The sequence below is a fragment of the Haliotis rufescens genome, unplaced genomic scaffold (assembly GCF_023055435.1).
Source record: "Haliotis rufescens isolate VD_foot unplaced genomic scaffold, xgHalRufe1.0.p SCAF_13, whole genome shotgun sequence".
Lineage (NCBI taxonomy): Eukaryota > Metazoa > Mollusca > Gastropoda > Lepetellida > Haliotidae > Haliotis > Haliotis rufescens.
In genome coordinates this window covers 15,554,482-15,574,945 of record NW_025963813.1, presented here as the reverse complement: position 1 = coordinate 15,574,945, position 20,464 = coordinate 15,554,482, and the positions used below count along the sequence as shown (strand labels likewise).

Below are 20,464 nucleotides of genomic sequence, written 5' to 3'. Positions count from 1 at the left end.
AAGCATATCAGTTCAAATGATGTGGAAAATTACACTTTCTATCAGCATAATGAAAATAATTCTAAAACTATTATCAATAATATTGCAATAGGAGTATGTATACAACTGCTTTCCATTCAGACTGTTCTTCATTGAAATTGAGTTTCCTCATAGATCAATAAATTATGTATCAGTTGACCTCAAACGGAACTTCCTGAATGTCAAGTGAACATATTGTTACTTTTACTGTTGGTGACGAGAACCTCACACTCAAATGACTAGGATCATGATATTAAAAGGTAAGAGTTCACATCTTCTGGTTAATGACTGTATTCAAATGAATACACCAAACCTACAACACAACACATCACAACACACCGCACCATACCACATCACAACACACACCATACCACACCACTCCACAACACAACGTACAAAAAACACACACCACATCACAACACACGCTAACACAACACACACCGACACAACACCACACCACACCACTCCACAACAAAACACAACACACCAAAACACACACCACATCACAACACACGCCAACACAAGACACAACACACACCATACAACACCACTCCACAACACAACACAACAAAACACACACCACATCACAACACACACCAAAACAACACACACCAACGCAACACCACACCACACCATACCACACACCACTAGAACACATCACAACATCACCCCAGGCCACAACACAACACACAACACACAACAAACCACACCACAGCACACAACAACATCACTCCAGATCACACCATAACACAACACAATACACCAAAACACACGCCAACACAACACACACGAACGCAACACCACACCACACCATACCACACACCACTAGAACACATCACAACATCACCTCAGGCCACAGCACACAACAACACCACTCCAGACCACACCATAACACAACACAATACACCAAAACACACGCCAACACAACACACACGAACACAACACCACACCACTCAACAACACATAAAAAACCCACCACACCACAACACACGCCAACACAAGACATAAAACACAACACCATACCACATCACAAGACACACCATACAACACCACTCCACAACACAATACACCAAAACACACACCACACCACAACACACGCAAACACAACACACACGAACACAACACCACTCCACAACACATAAAAACCCACCACATCACAACACACGCCAACACAAGACATACAACACAACACCATACCACATCACAACACACACCATACAACACCACTCCACAACACAATACACCAAAACACAATACATAAAAAACCACCACATCACAACACACGCCAACGCAACGCACACTAACACACCACAACACAACACCATACTACACCACTCCATAACACAACACACCAAAACACACACCACATTACAACAAATGCCAACACAAGACACACAACACAACACCATACCACATCACAACACACACCATACAACACAACACCACTCCGCACCACACGCCATACAACACTACTCCACAACATCATCCCAGACCTCACCATAACACTCACCAAACCACACCACAACACACAACAACACACCACACAACAACCCAACCCAACACACACCAACACAACACAACACCTCTCCACACCACTCCAGAACACAACATATCACACCATGCCACAACACATCAAAACACACCATGCCACAATACAAAACATACCATACTGCACCACTCAACAACACAACACAACACACACCAAACCACAACACAATACAACACACACAATACAACTCCACAACACAACACGCACCCAACCACACCACACCAAACCACACCACACAACACCAACACGAACACAACACAGGAACTCTCCACACCAGTCCACACCACACCACTCCACAACATAACACACCACACCACCCAACATACCACACCATATCACAGCACAACACACACCATCAAACACCATTCAACAACACAACACACAACACCAGAACAGGACACAACACCACTCCACACCACACCATACCATACCACACCACTCAACAACACACCAAAACACACACCACATCACACCACACCACACCACACCACACCACACCACACCACACCACACTACACAACACCAACACGAACACAACACAACATCACTCGACACCACATCACAACACATACCACTCCAGGCCACAACACAACACACACCAAACCACACCACAACCCAACCAAAACCACACCAACACAACACAATACCACTCCACACCAGAACACAACACAACACCACTTCAAAACACAACACACAACACAATACAACGCACACCAACACAACACAACACAACACACAATACAATCCTCCAGAACACATCACAACAACACACAACACACACCAAATCACAACACACACCAAACCATACCACACCAAACCACACCACACCACACCACACCACACCACACCACACCAACACGAACACAACACAACATCACTCCGCTCCACACCACAACACCACTCCAGGCTACAACACAACACACACAACACAACACACCACCAGAACACATCACAACATCACTCCAGGCCACAACACAACACACACCAAACCACAACACATCACAACCCTCACCAACAACACAACACCACAACACACAACACCACAACACACAACACCACAACACACAACACCAGAACAAAATACAACACCACTCCACAACACAACACACACCAAACCACACCACAATACAACGCACACCAAAACAACACACCACAAAACACAACAACTCTCCCCACCAGTCCTCACCACACCACAACATAACACAACATAACACACCACAACACAACACACACCACTCCACACCACATTCCAAACCACACCAAAACACAACACACTAAACCACACCACACACCACATCACACCATTCCACAACACAACAGAACATTTTCATGCACAACTGTTGCCCAATGCAATGTCCGTAATGTTCGGATATCCGGTTTCACCTATGGAATCAAGCAAATTAGTTTTAGACAATGTAGACAAAGTATTGTATAATAATCACATAGTGATAACTTCAGAATGAATGCGTATTGCGCTGTGGTGTTTCCGACTTATGCGTCCTGCGCTGTGACATACGTTCTGTGACCCAGTCGTCTAAGGCGCCGCGATTCGCTGTGCAGAGTTGCGTCCCTTGGGCACGCCAGAAAACTATGATTGTAGGTTCGAATCCCGGTTCGCCCCGATTATGTTTCTAGGTTTGTCAGCACCATACCCCTCCCTGCTCGTGGGTTTCACCGAAGTGGTAAACGTCTGAGACCTGCATCACTTCGGGCTTTCCTCCCACATTAAGCTGACACCCCGTGATATAACTGGAATACTGTTAAAAGCGGCGTCAAACCCAACTCACTCACTCACTCATCCCTGTGATATTCACCACCACAAAGTAAGGTTGGGGAACATGAAATGTTCTGAAGATGGCCATGTTACACCTAGTCCTTCCTTGTTCGTATCCATCCATTACACGATATTTCTGTAATCATATTTCGTTTTCGAATATCTCCTACAGTGATTTGAGAGTATATTACTGAAATACATTTCAAAGCGGCGTTAAAACGATTCTCTCACACAGGTCGACGGTGTGTTTTCAAATAGGCTTATCGGTCATGAAAACGCTTCACAAAGCGCTTCGACTATCATAAATCAGTGCCATTGGGGTTACGATCGTCAGAGTCGTTGGAGAGGATCTGGTGTGACCCAGTTGGTGAAACGTTCGCTCGTCACGCCGAAAGTCCGGGTTCGATTCCCCACACGGGTACAATGTGTGAAGCCCATTTGTGGTGTTCCCCGATGGAATATTGCTGAAATATTGCAAAAAAGTGGCACGTTTTGGAACGATACCATTAACCATATAGCCTTAGTTAGATTTTTTCAAGTTGCAGTCTAAAAACAACGACGACAAAAGACAACCAATCACAAAGTTGCACAATGTTGAGGGGGGTCGTCATCATTAATGGTGGTGCAGCAGTTGTAGCAGTTGTGGCAGCTGCAGCTACAGCTGTCCAACGTTATAGATATCAAGTAGCAGACGTGAGTAATGTCATATTAACTATTATTGGGATATACAACAAACAGTGGTTGGTTTGATGTTTTACGCCGCGCTCAGCAATATTCCATCTATATGACGGCGGTCTGTAAATAATCGACTCTGGACCAGACAATCCAGTGATTGACATCCTGCGCATCGATCCACGCAATTGGCATGCATCAACAAAGTCAGCGAGCCTGACCACCCGATCCCGTTAGTCGCCTTTTACGACAAGCATAGTCGCCTTTTACGGCAAGCATTGGTTGCTGAAGACCTATTCTACCCCGGATCTTCACGGGTCCAACAAACAGTGAATATGATATGTAGCAATATTACACGACTGATTATATATATCAGAACATCGAAAGCTACCCGTGAAGATCCGGGTTAGAATGAGTCTTCATCAACCCAAGGCATGCTTGTCGTCAGGGGCGACAAGCGGGATCGTGTAGTCAGGCTCGCTGATTTGGTTGATGCATGTCATCGTATCCCAACTACGTAGATCGATGCTCCTGATATCAATCACTGGATTGTCTGGTCCATACTCGATTATTTACAGACCGCCGTCATATAGCTTGAATATTGCTGAGTGCGGCGTAAAACAACACACAATACATAAAGTTGTCCCAGTTTTAAAAATAGTGGAACGAAGTTGGGAAATATGGACATCAGTGACAAAAATAATATCTGAAGCAATTCCCTATTTTCACTTGTATCATATGTTCCCGTGTCTGTTCAGGTGAACAATTGACTTGCCTTTGCATGTGTTTGTGACGGGTACCACCAGTGGGGCAGGACGTGTTCACCTTTTCACGAACAACTGGTATCATCACTTTTGGACTGTGATTCACAAGCACATGCTCATGATATAGTTGAAATAGTTCAGTCGGCTTCTGCTTTTGGCAGAGATTTCTTATGAACATTAAAAGGGTTTGTGGCTATTATTTTAATAAGATAAATATTCTTTCCAAATGGGTTCTTGCAACTTAATGTCAGAATTTTGTTGAAGCAATATCAAATTATTGTTTACATTTTCGTACGTCTCAGTCTTTGAAATTCTACCCCATTTCGCTCAATTTCAGAGATATAGAATGCGGACACGGAAAAAGGGTATTTTTGTGATCATCAACAACTTTACGTTTCACGACCAGGTCCGGAATGGTACCTGCATTGGCACTGAAACACTGAACTCGCTTTTCACAAATATTGGCTTTGATGTGCAGATTCATAACAATCTCACTTCACAAGTAGGTTGAATTTGTAAACAATTTCTTCGTCGTTGCAGCTTAGATATTAGACCAGATTTTGTTGTTTCAAAAATACCCCAAAAATGCAATTTCGATAATTCGGCCTTGTGATGTTCATTTTCCACCATAGTAAATTGTGTAGGTTATCTGTTGTAGTGACATGAAATCATCTCCTTCTAACAAACTTTAAAATTGTGTATTTTGATATCAAAACGTAGTATAGTGACTTTGTTTGAGAATCCAACCTATAAACTCGGTTTTCGTTTTGAGGCTTAACGCCACGAGTTCAAAATAGGTTATAATTTCTTAACGTTTTCTTGAAGAACATTTGCCTAGAAGCTCATGACATTGGCGGGAAAAGCGAAGAGTTGAAAAACGAAATAACGTTGAATATCCTTACACAGCGGAATGTTTTTTTTGTATATTGGATATGAGCAGTTCGTTACTTTTTTAAGAGGGTGGAGTGATATGATTTTTAAAGCGGGCGAATAGGATCATAAAATATCCTTTTGGGAGACGTTTTTTGGAACATGGAGGATGAGACACTATGGATGTGGTTATATACTTACAGGAGATATCGTCCACTGTGGACAGATACGCTAGAATGAATCACAGTAACTACGACATTTTCGGAATGGCAATTCTTACTCGTGGCGGAGAGGGTGCCATTTGAGGAACTGACAATCTTTTCGTGAACGTACAAGACCTTATTAGGATGTTCTCCCCAGACCGTTGTCCCTCGCTGTCGGATAAGCCCAAGCTGCTTTTACTGAAAACACCTGCAAGTAAGTCTGCTGTGTGGTTAAGTTAGGGTGTATGTGAAACAGTACTTTGTGTGTGTTACAGTTCATGTGACCATGTTGGGTCCTTGATGGTAATTTATTGTAACCAGACACCCACGTTGAACCTGACTTAGAATAAATCCCAAGCACCCCTTTGTATGCAAATAGCAACAAATTTGCATCTTGTACATGTGGTTGGTTTCGACGACTGATTTGATTGCGTTCCGTTGAACCCAAACGGCGAGAGGACGTTGCTCATTACAAAAACCACTGACCCAGTACTAGAGTACGGTGATGTAGCTGGAATATTGTGTCACGGCGTAAAACGACATGCAGATGAACATATGCATGTCCGATTTCGACCACATCATAAGCAAGTTGAACTGATATGAATTGTTGTTTTGTCAGGTGATGTGCCCATCGCCGACTTCATCTTGGTGACTGGAAGACCCACAGGTAATTCATGTTTTCTTCAACAACGTAGACAGTGAATACATTCCAAGAGGAACTGCCATCTTGTCGCTTTGGTGGATAGGGATTCATCTTCCCGAGGCAAGGGCGTGAACTGACTATGAAAGTCCAGTTTCCACCCTTGCCGAACTAGGCTGGTATTCTTGGGTTACAGTTTGGCTGGACTAACGAGTCTCTGCATAGTCCAATCAAAATCGCGTAACGAACTAGACATCCGGTTCGTAAACAACATGGATTTCAACGTGCAGATTTCGGTATACTGCAGGATTTGCAAAGCATGTGTACCGCCAACAGTTTTCAAATCTTTTCTTTTTTTAAATCCAGGTACTCATGTGATTTGATGCACTTCGCGGGGTAAGACCCGTTTTATTACAATATACATCTTGATTATCGATCAGATTGTCTTGACTGGGCGCCGCCATTTTGTTTGAAGCAAATTCATGTGATATGAGAGATGGAAATTCAATCTAATTCTCGCAATAGCCACTGGTGGCGCTACGATCGAGCCTGGAAATTCCAGCCTTGTTCGGCAAGGGTGGAAATTGGACTTTTATAGTAAGTTAACGCCCTTGCCTCGGGAAGATGATATGTATTGTGTTCTGTGGTAATATTTTCGAATGTACATTCGGCAACCGTTGAATACGAAGCCCCCTTGTAAATTATCTGAAATCTGGAAGAGACCCTTAGTGACGCAGGTCTAAGACGTTTACCCCTTCGGTGAAAACCACGAGCACGGGTATGGCGCTGACAAACCTAGAAACATAATCGGGGCGAACCGGGATTTAAACCAACAATCATTGGTTTCTGGCGTGCCCAAGGGATGCAACTCTGCACAGCGAATCGCAGCGCCTTAGACGACTGGGCCACCCGTGCTCCCCTCAATGAAAGAACACATTTTTATGCAACCTTCTTCCACTTAATTCTTGACACAATTATATATGGCAGTCGCTATGTGATTATTTTGTTGAAATTGATTGAATTGATTCCTAACGATCAGAAACCATGGCTACAATGAAGGTGTTGTTGCAGTGGGGGGCGAAGAAGTGGGATGTCCGTTCATCTCCGCTCTGGACAGAGTTATCCGCCACCACGGTGCAGGCGCTGACATGCAAGATATGCTGAGAAGGGTCAGTCTGCTTGTATTTTCCCCATCGACCAACATGTAAGACAAGGGAAAGTAGGGTAGTTAAAGCGATTGCATGTCATGCCAAGGACCCGGGTTCAATTCCCCTTGACGGGTACCCAGTCGGTGTCCCCGTGATGTGGATGAAACTCGGCGGAAAACTGTCAATTGTAATTATTAACATCTTACTATACATGTGCAACACGAATCATATATTTCATATAAAGTTACCATTTTATGTTGCTGTTTTGTAATGATCATTTCGTTTTGTAAGGTCGACAAGAGGCTTAGAAGAACCAACAAAGGGACGGTGACATGGACCTCAACTTTAACAAAGAGACTGTTTCTGAACCCGAATTGGTGAGCGATGGGCGACAATGCTGATGTGTCCCAGTCTGAACATAGTTAGTTCTCTGTCTCAAACTTTAATGACTTGTTCGCGTTTGTTACGTCTCCAACTTCAACTGATACAACGACCCGAGTTGATTTTTGGCTCAGGTTTAATAAGTATGATATTTACTCGAGTAAGCTTAGTTCGGCAGTCATCTGAGCTGGTTTAAGTGAAACGCCAGATCCACATGTGTGTCACATCCTTCAGTTCAGTTCAGTAGTTTAAACGAACAAATGATACTTTGAAATACAATACTTTCAACAGTGGATTTCTGAAAAAGTTGGGGAACTTAATAATTTGCTCTCTTTTAAATTATACATTTTTTATATTTTCCGTTTTTCTTTTTATTAGCGGTACAGGGAAGACATGATCATGATCATATTCATAGTCAATACCAATATTATACATTATTTTTAGATGGACACAGATAAGGACGTAGAAAGATTTTTCCATTTTCTTATAGTGTATAACAGTTTACTACATATATCTTACATTAATCTGTAAATAGAAAATCAAATACAGAAAAGGCCTAAAATACCACGAATAAGAGAATATTTAAAGGAATAAAATAAAGACTTTCTGGTTGAGAAATGTATGCATAATTGACCAAAACGAGTAGAAACAAGTCAGGTGTCCACATAGAGAAATATACACATTTTGTAACAGTATTGTACCTGGCGATTTCTTTCACGATTTGTTAAAAAGAGGGAAAGACTTCTTTCCTGCTACGTCTTAAATTATTTGTTGCACTTGTAAAATCTAAATATTTTTAATGTTGCATACTTATCCTGCATTACACCTTCATGTGAAAGGTCTTGCTGAAGAAGCTGTTCCTTCCAAGGCTTACCCAAGCACACAACTGCCATGTGACCACAGAGGAGTGACGTCACTAATCAGCACAATACTGTTACATCAGAGCTCTGCGACGAGTCCGAGCACAGCCCAAGATTAACAGCTCCTTGCACTCTGCGCTCAAATCGCACATGGGTGAGGTCTAGAGCGTGTAGTTCGCTCACTCGTGCCGTTGTTGCCAGAGCCAAGCGAAAAGTAAGAACCAAGGGGGTCTGAACTTGGCCTTCTGGTGTTCCAGACGAAATGAACGTAACAGCGTTTTGAATTCCGGAATCTTTGTCATCTTTCAATCATCCGGAACTGCCAAGACGGAGCTTGGGGCCACAAGGTAGGTTGTGATGGTGTTGCCCTTCAGATGACGTTTGTGGCTATCCAGGATCCTGGTGTTTCTCCTTGCAGAACCTCTCAAAGGAGCGCAACTTCTCGTCAAACGGGCCCTTCGTGGAGTGTCTGTGCGACAAGGCGATAGCTTTCGCTGCCCTAGCCGAGTAACCCTAGGCACTAAGAGCTCTTTGTAGATGGGCTTCACACATTGTACCCATGTCGGGAATCGAACCTGGGTCTTCGGCGTGACGAGCGAACGCTTTTAAACACTAGGCCACCCGACCGCCCCTCCAACTGCAGTGAAGGTGGATCAGCAGGTTTGGCCAGTCTGGTCGTTCGAGGGGGGGTCGTGAAGGACATTTCTCTGAGGTCCACGAACCAGCCTATCGCCGGCCACCAAGGGAGGCTCTGGGTCAATCTGATCTTCTGAAGTACACTCCCTGGGAAGGAGCGCTGTCGGTGTAAATGCGTACGCTTTAAGTACTTCCCAGGGGACGCTAAAGGCGTTGATTGCCCAGGCTTGTGGGTCCGGCACCGGGGAGATGCAACGTGGCAAATTATCGACAATGATAGCAGAGTGTAATCAAAACGAGTTCTCACGTGATTATGTATGCTATAATCATTTATCCCAGGCATGTTGGTTTATGACGAACAAGTTGACGCAAGCAACACGAAAAACCACCTGTACAATAACAATAGTATCGCTAGGTACGACAATGAATTAAAGTACCAAGCAATACAGAGATTACAGAACGCATGGCACGAAAATACGTGACCACAAGGTGAATTCAAAATGGCAAGTTGGCACAACAATACACCTGATATTTACCGAGGTAAACACCACCACCAGACGATAAGTATTAATGCTATGGCATAAATCATAGGAAACATATGAAGTCATAAACCGTAAGCACAAATAACAACCACAAAGAAACAATAGTTTGGGAAACACTCAAAGGATTCTTTGGATTAGAGCTGAGACCCAAAAACAGGCGACTTTTCTCCGTGGGTGACAGCAGTAATGTGACATCACTACTTCCGTGGTCACGTGGGAGCTGGGTGAGAGCTCGAGGGTTCGCCACTCAACCAGTTGGAACAAGTTCTTCTTCAGTAAGACGTCTCACAGCTCTTTCTCTGTCAAGAACAAGCAGTAAATGCATTAAGGAGTAATGCAGGATGTTAAAAGTTATAACATAAACAGCATTGTTTTGTTTGACCTTTATTCCTTAATATAATATTTTGCTTTGATAGGGTCAAATGATTGTCTAGTGGTCTTAGTATCAGATCAGTTCAGATCAGTATCCCCAAAAATGGTGTTTAATAATTTCCAGTGACTGTTTGCCATCTTCCCGAGGCAAGGGAGTAAACTGACTGTTAAAGTGCTGTTCCCACCCTTGCCGAGCTTGGCTCTTATTTCTAGGCCCAATTATAGCGCCACCAGTTATGTCCCTTCTATTGACTCCTTGGTCCAGCCACAATATTACTCCATAATTCCAGCCTTGTTCAGCAAGGGTGGAAACTGTACTTTTATTGTGAGTTAACTCCCTTGCCTCGGGGAAGATGCTGTCCACAGAAACATCGCACAGACGAATCTATATATCTCATCTTCTAAAAGAAATTTCTTGTTGGTAATACGTTTGGTAAAAGTCTGTATTGTAACCAAATCAAATCTAAAATTAACATTTCGATGGTATAATATTGAAAATATCCCTATGTGAAATGTTTAAGGAGCATGTCTTCATATCTTTTTGTGACAAGGTTATCAAGTAAACCTTAAATTGAAAAGAATTTGTAATACTTACTAGTACCTTTTCCCTCAAAACAGATAGGTTATAAGGAAGTAGAGGACTGGAAAGCTTTCCTAAATATCTAAATTCAGCTTTTGCTTGTAATCCACAATAGAGACCATGGTGTCTCTCCTCAATAGCTTCTCCTAATGCCTTCTTATATCATAGAATTTGTACGTTTAGAATATTTATCAATTAATTCTTGTAACATGTAGAAAATAAACCCTATATAGAATTACACAATACGTTCCCGTGTTTTTCAGTGAATAATTGACTTGTCTTTGCATGTGTTTGAGATGGGTGCCATGGATACACGCATCTTTTCACAAATACCTGGAATCATCACTGTTTGATAGTGATTATTAGACACATGGTCATTATAGAGTTGGAAACGTACAATGGACTCTGATTGTATCAGAGATTTCAGTTGGCTACGGAAAGGGTTTCATCTGTTTAATTTAAGTCATGGCGAGGTGATTGCCACTATCGAAGTCTTTTTTGGAACCCAACATACAGTCAAGACTCGTTTATCTGACAATTGGCTTTATCAGACACTAATGATGGGAACCGATTAAATCAGTGCTATTTAGACCCGACAGTCTTGCACTCCGACTCCGACACACCCAATTTGCAACAAATTACCGAAATCACTCATTAATCAGTCTCGTTAATCCGAAAGTGATCACCGTACTCCTTGGTCATCTGCCCGCGAGTACACAGCCCGTGTGTTGAGCTTTAGAGTTTGTATGATTAGAAAACATATCGCCAACAATGTAACATAACAATATAAATATTTCATTTTATTATTTTATTACGTGTTTTTATCGTTATCTATTGTGTAGTTGTCCGATTTTCGATCACAAACGTTTATACTACTTAATTTCGCTTATCCAACATACTCGATAATCCGACATAATCATGTGCAACCATCGATGTCTGATTAACGGGACTGTACTTCAATAACAACGAGGCTGGAGCATTGCTTGACAAAGTGTGTTGGCGTCAAAGCAGATACTACTGAAAATATTGTGAACAATTTTGATTCTGTCCAATTGTCTATGCCAGAACACAAACATTTTGACTTTCCCTCGATGTCACTTCACGTAACTCATACAAAAATAAAACAGAGTCTGTCATCTCTTAGTATCATATTTAATGTAGCACTTACACACCTGAAGTATCCAGGCATCACAAAACTGCATATTTAATCCAGAATTCAAATGGCTTTGTACAATAAAACCAGTAGGTGTTGACAGGATCAAGTCCACTTGAATACACCTCGGGGAGCTTTTGCCAGCAGCAGTATTGATTGAAGCAGATCATATAAGCATGTTCTGCATCGGATATTTCTAACAATGTTGTTCAGTTCCTACAGACTCCCCCCGCGGTTGTGTCTTGCTTTTACACAGGCCACAGAGAACAAGATACAGGCAAGCATTGAAACTATAATTTCAAGTTTGATTCAAGATCGTGATTTAAACAATAATTTTTACCGACTCAAATATGCATTTTATGAGATTATATACTCCTGTACTGTTTGAGGCCCTCAAACACTGATTAAAGAGCTACCTGTATTATCCCTTGGCCCAAACCTTTTTGATTTGAGAATGTCGAGTATTTCTAATATTAACCAGATTTGTCACCATTAGATTTCCACTTCTTGCTAAACTTGAAAAAAAACCCTGTTTGGCAATTACAGTAAACTACGGTTATAACGAACACGCTTATAACGAACTGACGGATATAACGAACTTACTTTTTTGTCCCGACTATTTGCTGTAGCTATGCTGATGCTGTATATATGCATATAACGAACCACGGCTACAACGAACTAAAATTAGTGGTCCCTTTGAGTTCGTTATAACCATAGTTTACTGTATGCAAATGATGACGTCATTTCTGTTGCGGAGGACCTTTTACACCCCAAGGCCTTCTCCGCCAGTGGGGATCCAGGCACCCCAGCATCAGCAGCAGAAATGTGTGGACCTCAGAGATTATGTAAAAGAAATTAGCAACGCACTCAATCATGATGTACTGTTCCAAGAATCTGTTTACCTCAACTGATGTGTAAGAATCAAAACAAACATCACAACCAACCTGAAGACTACTGCCATTGAACTAAATAACCGTTTATCATACTTCAGAAAGCAACTGGAAACAACGATGAAATAAAGAGCCCCTGGATTCTTTAACTATACACACTGTGTTTATGACATTGAATACAGAATGTCATGTAATGTCTATGGTTGGTGTCAATACGTATGTCATGTTAGAGTATTGTGTGGGCAGCACATTGTCACGAGGACGACACAAGGAAACTGTTCTGCATGATAAAGTCTGCATGATTTTCTTCAACAAAGAACAACAAGGATTCAACCTACGTCTTCAGCAAACACTTATAAGGGAACTGACAATTTGATATTGGAGTCAGGGATTCTTTTATAGAGAAAGTGTAAGCTGGAGAATAGAATATGTACAGATAATTAAAATACCGATAATAAATATCCATTGATCAATTGGTATTTAAGATGTTAACAGTCAACAGATTTCTAGCAGCATCTTTTTAATTTTTTTAATCTTCAAAGATAGATCTGTCAGGAAAATAAGAACAAATATATACTCTTCTTCTTTAATTGTCTTATCATGGCCTTCGTCTCCATCAAATCCATAAACTGAAAAATACAAAAGTATTGCCTTACAAAAAGCATGGGTAATAAGTGTCTGATTTGTTCCAGAATATCATTTTCAATTTCATTCATCTGTTGCTAAATCATTCAAAACCAACTCTCTAATCATTCCTAATGCACACACCTACAACATACATTACGCGCACATGAACAAAATACAGATCAACAGAGACAACATATTTCAATATTTGACAAAAACACTGTCCTGTATGTGATAGGTCTTCTATTGACCTATATATACCATGCTTTTCATCACAGAGGAGATGATGTCAGCATTAAAATATCAATAATGGCATACAAGTCAGAAAACATTTGTTTTTGAAGTTACGCCCATACAATTTCAGTATGAAAAGATGAGCTAAAACCCTAGTGATCATACATTGTTTTGTCTTCTAATACTGTTCCTAGTTTTTCCACAATATCATTAAAGTCAACATAGTTTACTCCAGTTCAACACCTGCCTTACAAACCATCCACAGAACACGTGAGGTGAACCCGGCATGAACTATAATCACCCAATCAAAATGAAGGATGTGTCAGATCTTTGGCCAATCAGATGATGGCGTTCTAAAACAATTAGGCTCCATTACTTTATCACTTGCTTTCAAAAATTTCAATCTTAACAAATAAAACCCTCACAGAACACTTATGTGGTCTCTGACAGTACACTCTCCTCAGTGCAGATGGCGAATAAAAGCACAGTCCTTATCATTTCCCATTCGGAACTTCCCCTTTGCATTTGTTTTCGAGATACAGAAATCAGATATGATGGTCCGATTTCCTCACAGCTCGTACTGAAAATTTAAAAGCATACATGCTTGACTGATAAGTAAATTCAAATGACATGACCTAATATTGAGGGTTTGAGAGAGACTGAAGTGATGGAGACAGATACTGAAAATTTGATGACAAGAGTTACACTCAGAAGTCTTGTTGTTCATATATTTGTCGAAGTTGCATAAAACCCCTGTTACGTAGTGTTTCTGTATAAGCAGGCACCAACGCCAGAAAACAAAGAATATCATTTTACGCTTGGAGCTTTTTGTTTTATTGATGGGCTTACCTTTAGTTTTTCACTTGTCCAAAAGGACCACTCCCCAACCCACCACACACACAAAATCAACAATCTCAGTGGATGTTTGATTACAAACATACATCAGTGTTTAGTACAGGGCAAGCCACAGTTAACTGGTATTGAATTCCAGTTTTCTTCTCCGAGACTGTCCCTTATTTCAGAGAGTTGCATATGGAAATGTCAAAAACAGGTCAGGCACTAAGCAGATAACATAGGTCATAGTTATATCGGTAAGAAAGAGAGTAAGAGTGAGTTTTACGCCACTTTTAGCAATATTCCAGCACAAGAAATAGGCTTCACACATTGTACCCTTGTGACAAATCGAAACTGGGATCTAGCACAACGAGCAACACTTTAACCACAAGGCCTGCCATGGCCCCTGTCTGGTTGGACTGGGAATATGATGTGTTGCATCAAGTAAATAAAGAAGGCAAACACAAAGTGTTTTTTCTTTTCTTTAGGTATATGAGGACTATACAATCATGGAGGCGGACAGTTGGTTGTAAGACAGTCAGGGATGAAAATATTAAAAATTTATTATGTCCATTATAAAGTTTTGGGGATCAAGGCGTCAGCAAGCATGACAGAGGAATTCTTGTTCTCATTCAACACATTTTCTTCAACATGGCTAGACTTTTCTTAATACAATTGTGAAATGCCTTTCATCCAAACAATTTCTGAAAAAATTCATTTGAAACCATTGCTTCCAATTACAACATCAACATCAAGCATGATAAAGATGTAGACGGACAGGAACGGACCCCTTAGGGGACCGACAACTTGATATTCTGGAGGGGGCTGGGACTTTGTATAGAGGGGACCGACAACTTGATATTCTGGAGGGGGCTGGGACTTTGTATGGAGACTGGATTTTCTTTCAGCTACAGTTGCTACACCTGATATTTCTTATGAGCCAAAAATATTTTTAAAACATCTTGTAACATAATGTATTTTTTGTGGCAGACAATTTCTTTTTTTCTCAACAGTTTGAGGCAAAAATATTTTTTTCAATCATTGTCTGGGGCAATATATTTTTTTCGATTTAAACACCCACCTCCCCTGAATATCAAATGCTTGGTCCCTAACTACTGATGCTACTTTCACAAATCAAAACTCTATAAAAGCATAAACGTTTATGCCTTGTGAAATGTATTGAGTGACTCTAAGGCATTTTTTGCAATTTCTGATTGGAACTTTCAAAGCTGGTGTCTTTAAGCAACACTTCTATGGGATCATCTTGATCTAATACATCAGCAGGTCAAGAGATAACTGCTGACGCTGCAGGAATTGATGAGAACAGGGAATGGAAGCCAGTAAGAATGCTCATTAGAACCCGAATGATGAAAAAATGAGAAAACACTCATAAATAATTGTTACAGCTCCATCCAAATGGCTTCTTCATTCTGCCGACCCAGCTACAAACACTCATCCACACACACCCTACAAAATGTTTAGCACTGAAGAGCGGCCATTTTCCTGGGGAGATAACTCATGGCACCTGCTGGAAAGAAACCAGATCTGACAGAAAACAATCAGAACAGTTTCATCACTGTCAGATTCATCCAAAGATGAAGCAGGGGTACGTTTATGACTTTCAGCTGTCCCCTTCATTGCACACTCCCTGTCTCGAGGGCCATCAGCCAAGAATGGGATGATTCATAGATATTCTACATAGATTATGCACTATTTCTCTTTGTTCAATGCTTGAATAAATTCTTCTAATCTGTCTTGGATTTGTCGAACTTTTTCTGAAACAAATTAAAATCAAATGAAATTATTTAGCAATACAATTTTCATTATTGATTTAAGGAAAGAATTAAGATTTGGATTTGTTTGGTTAACGCATCCCTCAGCAATACTCCAGGTGTTTGTACTCACTGAGTTCCTCGGCCAGCAGCACCCGTCTCCCGGTGAGGAGTTTCTCCAGCCGCTCCTTGTCCTCCCCGAGATCCTCCAGTGTGTCCTTGATGATTCTCTCCAGCCGCCGAGCTGAAAACACACACGAAGGTGAACATACACAGAAACAGTTATACATACAGACACACAGACAGAGAAACAGATGAACATACATACACACAGATAAACAGCTGACGCACAGACACAAAGCCAGAGAAACAGTTGAACATACATAGACACAGCTAGAGAAACAGTTGAACATACATACACACAGACAGAGAAACAGTTGATGTTCGGACACACAGACAGAGAAACAGTTGAACATTCAGACATACAGACAGAGAAACAGTTGATGTTCAGACAGAAACTGTTGAACATTCAGACATACAGACAGAGAAACAGTTGATGTTCAGACAGAAACTGTTGAACATACAGACACACAGATAAACAGTTGACGTACAGACACATAGACAGAGAAACTGTTGAACATACATACACACAGCTAGAGAAACAGTTGAACATACATACACACAGACAGAGAAACAGTTGATGTTCGGACACACAGACAGAGAAACTGTTGAACATTCAGACATACAGACAGAGAAACAGTTGATGTTCAGACAGAAACTGTTGAACATTCAGACATACAGACAGAGAAACAGTTGATGTTCAGACAGAAACTGTTGAACATACAGACACACAGACAGAGAAACAGTTGAACATACATACACACAGACAAACAGTTGAACATACAGACACAGACAGAGAAACAGTTGAACATACAGACACATAGCCAGAGAAACAGTTGAACATACAGACACACAGTGACACTGACCTTCATTGTTGACGACCTGCTGGCGGAGTGAGTTGCTTGTCACCTCCAACATACGCAGTAGTCTCCAGAACAGCACCACGTCATGACACTCCAGCTGAACCAACACAAGGACAAAAGTGGTTTATCATCCAAAACTGGCTCCCACAGGAGATATGGCTTGTGTAAGATCGAGCGATATCTACACTGCTTTGCAGACCATTGTGACGTCATTGGTTACCATGATGTCACAATCAAATGACATCACTAATGGCTCTGCTACTGAAGCTGTTAGCAGTACCTTTTACACTTAAGACAGGTCTCGGAGTTTTTTCCACTTTTATCAACTCGTGTTGATATATTTGATATAAAAAAGACATGAGGGTGAGATTCTCTATTTACCAATCGTATTTCATGTCAATATCAACTTTTATTGCCAGGGCCAAAGCTCCACCATAACTACAGGAGCACATCAATGTGACACTAAATTCCTTTATGCCATTTTCTCTAGTTCTCTCTCAACACACACACTGACCATCAAATCCAATGTTAGACTCGACCTGGCACAGGTTGTTGGCTCTTGTTTTGTCCCATAATCTCACTTAGTAATTAAATACAAGGCCACACCGTTTCCACAGTACCACAACACTGCATTCAATGCAATAGTGTACAGCTGAGCATCAGCTCTTCCATCAAGGGCAGATCAAGCATTTTTACAAGGGAGGGGTCCAAATATCAAAATCCACTCTCCGATAATTTTACTGCCTACAACATACTACATCTGGTTTTCTAAAGGGAGGGGTTCAGGCCAACTTGACATCTCCTCTGGATCCAGCTATGTTCACAATTCTATTATCAATAAAATTCAAGTTGCCTTTGTTAACACAGAACACTATAGATGATCGCAATTCCAATGTGGGAATTCTAACTGACACCTGATTAATCTCTGTTGAATCAGTTTGGATCACAAGTGTTCAGTCAGAGGACATCAGATTTAACCTTTGATTTTGGTTTGGTTTGTTGTTTTACACCGCACTCAGCAATATTGCAGCTAGACAATCCAGTGATTGATATCATGAGCATCGATCCACTCAATTGGGAACGATGACATGTATCAACCAAGTCAGCGAGCCTGACCACCCGATCCCGTTAGTTGCCCATTACGACAAGCATGGTCACCTTTTACGGCAAGCATGGGTTGCTGAAGACCTATTTTACCCCGGAATCTTCACGGGGTTTAACCTTTGATGTGTTGACTCTGTGAGAGTGTGAAGTGTCAGCTTTCCTCGGGAGACAGGGAGGTAAATATTGTCAAGTCTGGGTATCAAGAAAAATGTACAAAAAATCAACAGCAACTACTTGATTTGGCAAAATATGAATGTCCCAAAAAAGCATTGATTTGGTGTCGATTTGCTTATTAGTAACAAATATTTTTTCGCATGTGATGTTTCGGCTAGGAAAATCTGAGCTTGAATATATATTTTTATCTCTCCATTTTTGATGATCCAGCAATGGAAACAATGGCTGCACTTACCCCGGATTCTGAGAACCCTCTCTGGTAGTAGTAGAAGCCCTTCTTGCACTGCTGGGCCTGGTACAGAGCCTTCTTGAAGAAGTTCAGCCGGAACACGTGATACCATGTCTCACGGATCTGAAAGAAGGAACAGAATGACTTACTAACGAAAGCAGGGGCACAAGACATCCATCCCAGAGCAAGAAACTATTCTCCACTTTTCAAGAACAGTACCATCAGTCACAAACAAAGTGTGTTGTCAGTGACAGATCATTAATTTCAAGTGTGTGATGGGTGGGGTCTGTGGGGTGTGTGTGTGGGGGGAGTCTGTGGGGTGTGTATGTGTGTGGGGTCTGTGGGATCTGTGGGGTTGGGGGGGGTGTGGGGTCTGTGGGGTGTGTGTGTGTGTGGGGTCTGTGGGATCTGTGGGGTGTGTGGGGTTGGGGGTGTGTGGGGTCTGTGGTTTGTGTGTGTGTGTGTGTGTGGGGGGGGGGGGGTCTGTGTGGGGGGGAGTGTGTGTGTGCAGGGGTCTGTGGGGTGTGTGTGTGGGGGGGGGGTCTGTTAGGTGGGGGGGGAAAGGGGGGTCTGTGGGTTGGGGGGGGGGGGGGGGGGGGGGGTGCAAATACAAGAGGATTTCCCACCCCCTGGACAACATCTTTTCCATCTAAAATTCTTTTACAACATCTGATTTGATAAAAAATACCGAGGGCTTGATGAATGAGACACATTGAGCTGGTGACATCCCTTGAACAGCATTTTGAACAGTGTGCCCTTAATAACATTGAGTGTCACCTTCATATGGGAGGCAAGCAGAAGATCTTATATGTTTATCACCGTGGTGAAACTAACATGTACAGGTATGGTGCTGACAAACCAAGAAACATAATCTGGGATTCAAACCCATTGTCTATTTTTGGCATTCCTGAGGGCCCAAACTCTGCACAACAAGTTGCGTCGCCTTAGATGACAAGGCCAGCAAGTGATAAATCAACCAAGCCTATTCATATGATCATGTTACCCGTTAAGATCCGGAGCAGAAGAGGTCTTCAGTAATCAATGCTTGCTGTAAAAGGTGACTATGCTTGTTGTCAGAGGCAACTAAAGGGATCGAGTGGTTAGGCTTGCTGACTTGGTTGATGCATGTCATTGTATCCCATTGTATCCCCATGCTCATGATATCAATCACTGTATCCCATCGTATGTTAATGATGATGATATCAATCACTGGATTGTCTGGTCTCGATTACTTCCAGACTGCCATCATATAGCTGTAATATTGCTGAGTGCGGCATGAAACAAACAAATCAAACAAACAAATCACATGATCATGTGACCACTCACAAAGTCATTGGAGACATCTATACTGTAACTCTGCAGGTTCTTCCTCGCTGTGGTCAGTTCGTCGCCGGACAGGTGGGACTTGTGTTGCTTGAAAATAACACACAAATTAAGACACAAACAATTTACATTGCA

General features: G+C 41.7%; 1 protein-coding gene and 1 long non-coding RNA gene across 5 annotated transcripts in view; one reads left to right on the top strand and one right to left on the bottom strand.

Moving 5' to 3' along the window:
• Positions 1-203: 203 nt before the first annotated feature.
• Positions 204-11,245, top strand: LOC124116383. The gene is made up of 7 exons (XR_007220341.1): positions 204-278; positions 3,887-4,034; positions 5,115-5,279; positions 5,851-6,064; positions 6,470-6,517; positions 7,562-7,659; positions 7,930-11,245. It is a non-coding gene; the product is annotated as an uncharacterized LOC124116383 (long non-coding RNA).
• A 3,980-nt stretch (positions 11,246-15,225) lies between these two features.
• LOC124116382 (dynamin-like 120 kDa protein, mitochondrial) overlaps positions 15,226-20,464 on the bottom strand; it is a 40,856-nt gene continuing 35,617 nt past the window's right edge. For all 4 annotated transcript variants that reach the window (XM_046477697.2, XM_046477699.2, XM_046477698.2 and 1 more), the window contains 5 exons: positions 20,333-20,419; positions 19,013-19,129; positions 17,503-17,596; positions 16,650-16,760; positions 15,226-16,519 (listed from right to left, as the gene is read on the bottom strand). In XM_046477697.2, the coding sequence (XP_046333653.2) occupies positions 16,455-16,519; positions 16,650-16,760; positions 17,503-17,596; positions 19,013-19,129; positions 20,333-20,419 (474 nt within the window). In that variant the 3' untranslated portion in view covers positions 15,226-16,454. The remainder of the gene's footprint in view (positions 16,520-16,649; positions 16,761-17,502; positions 17,597-19,012; positions 19,130-20,332; positions 20,420-20,464) is intronic.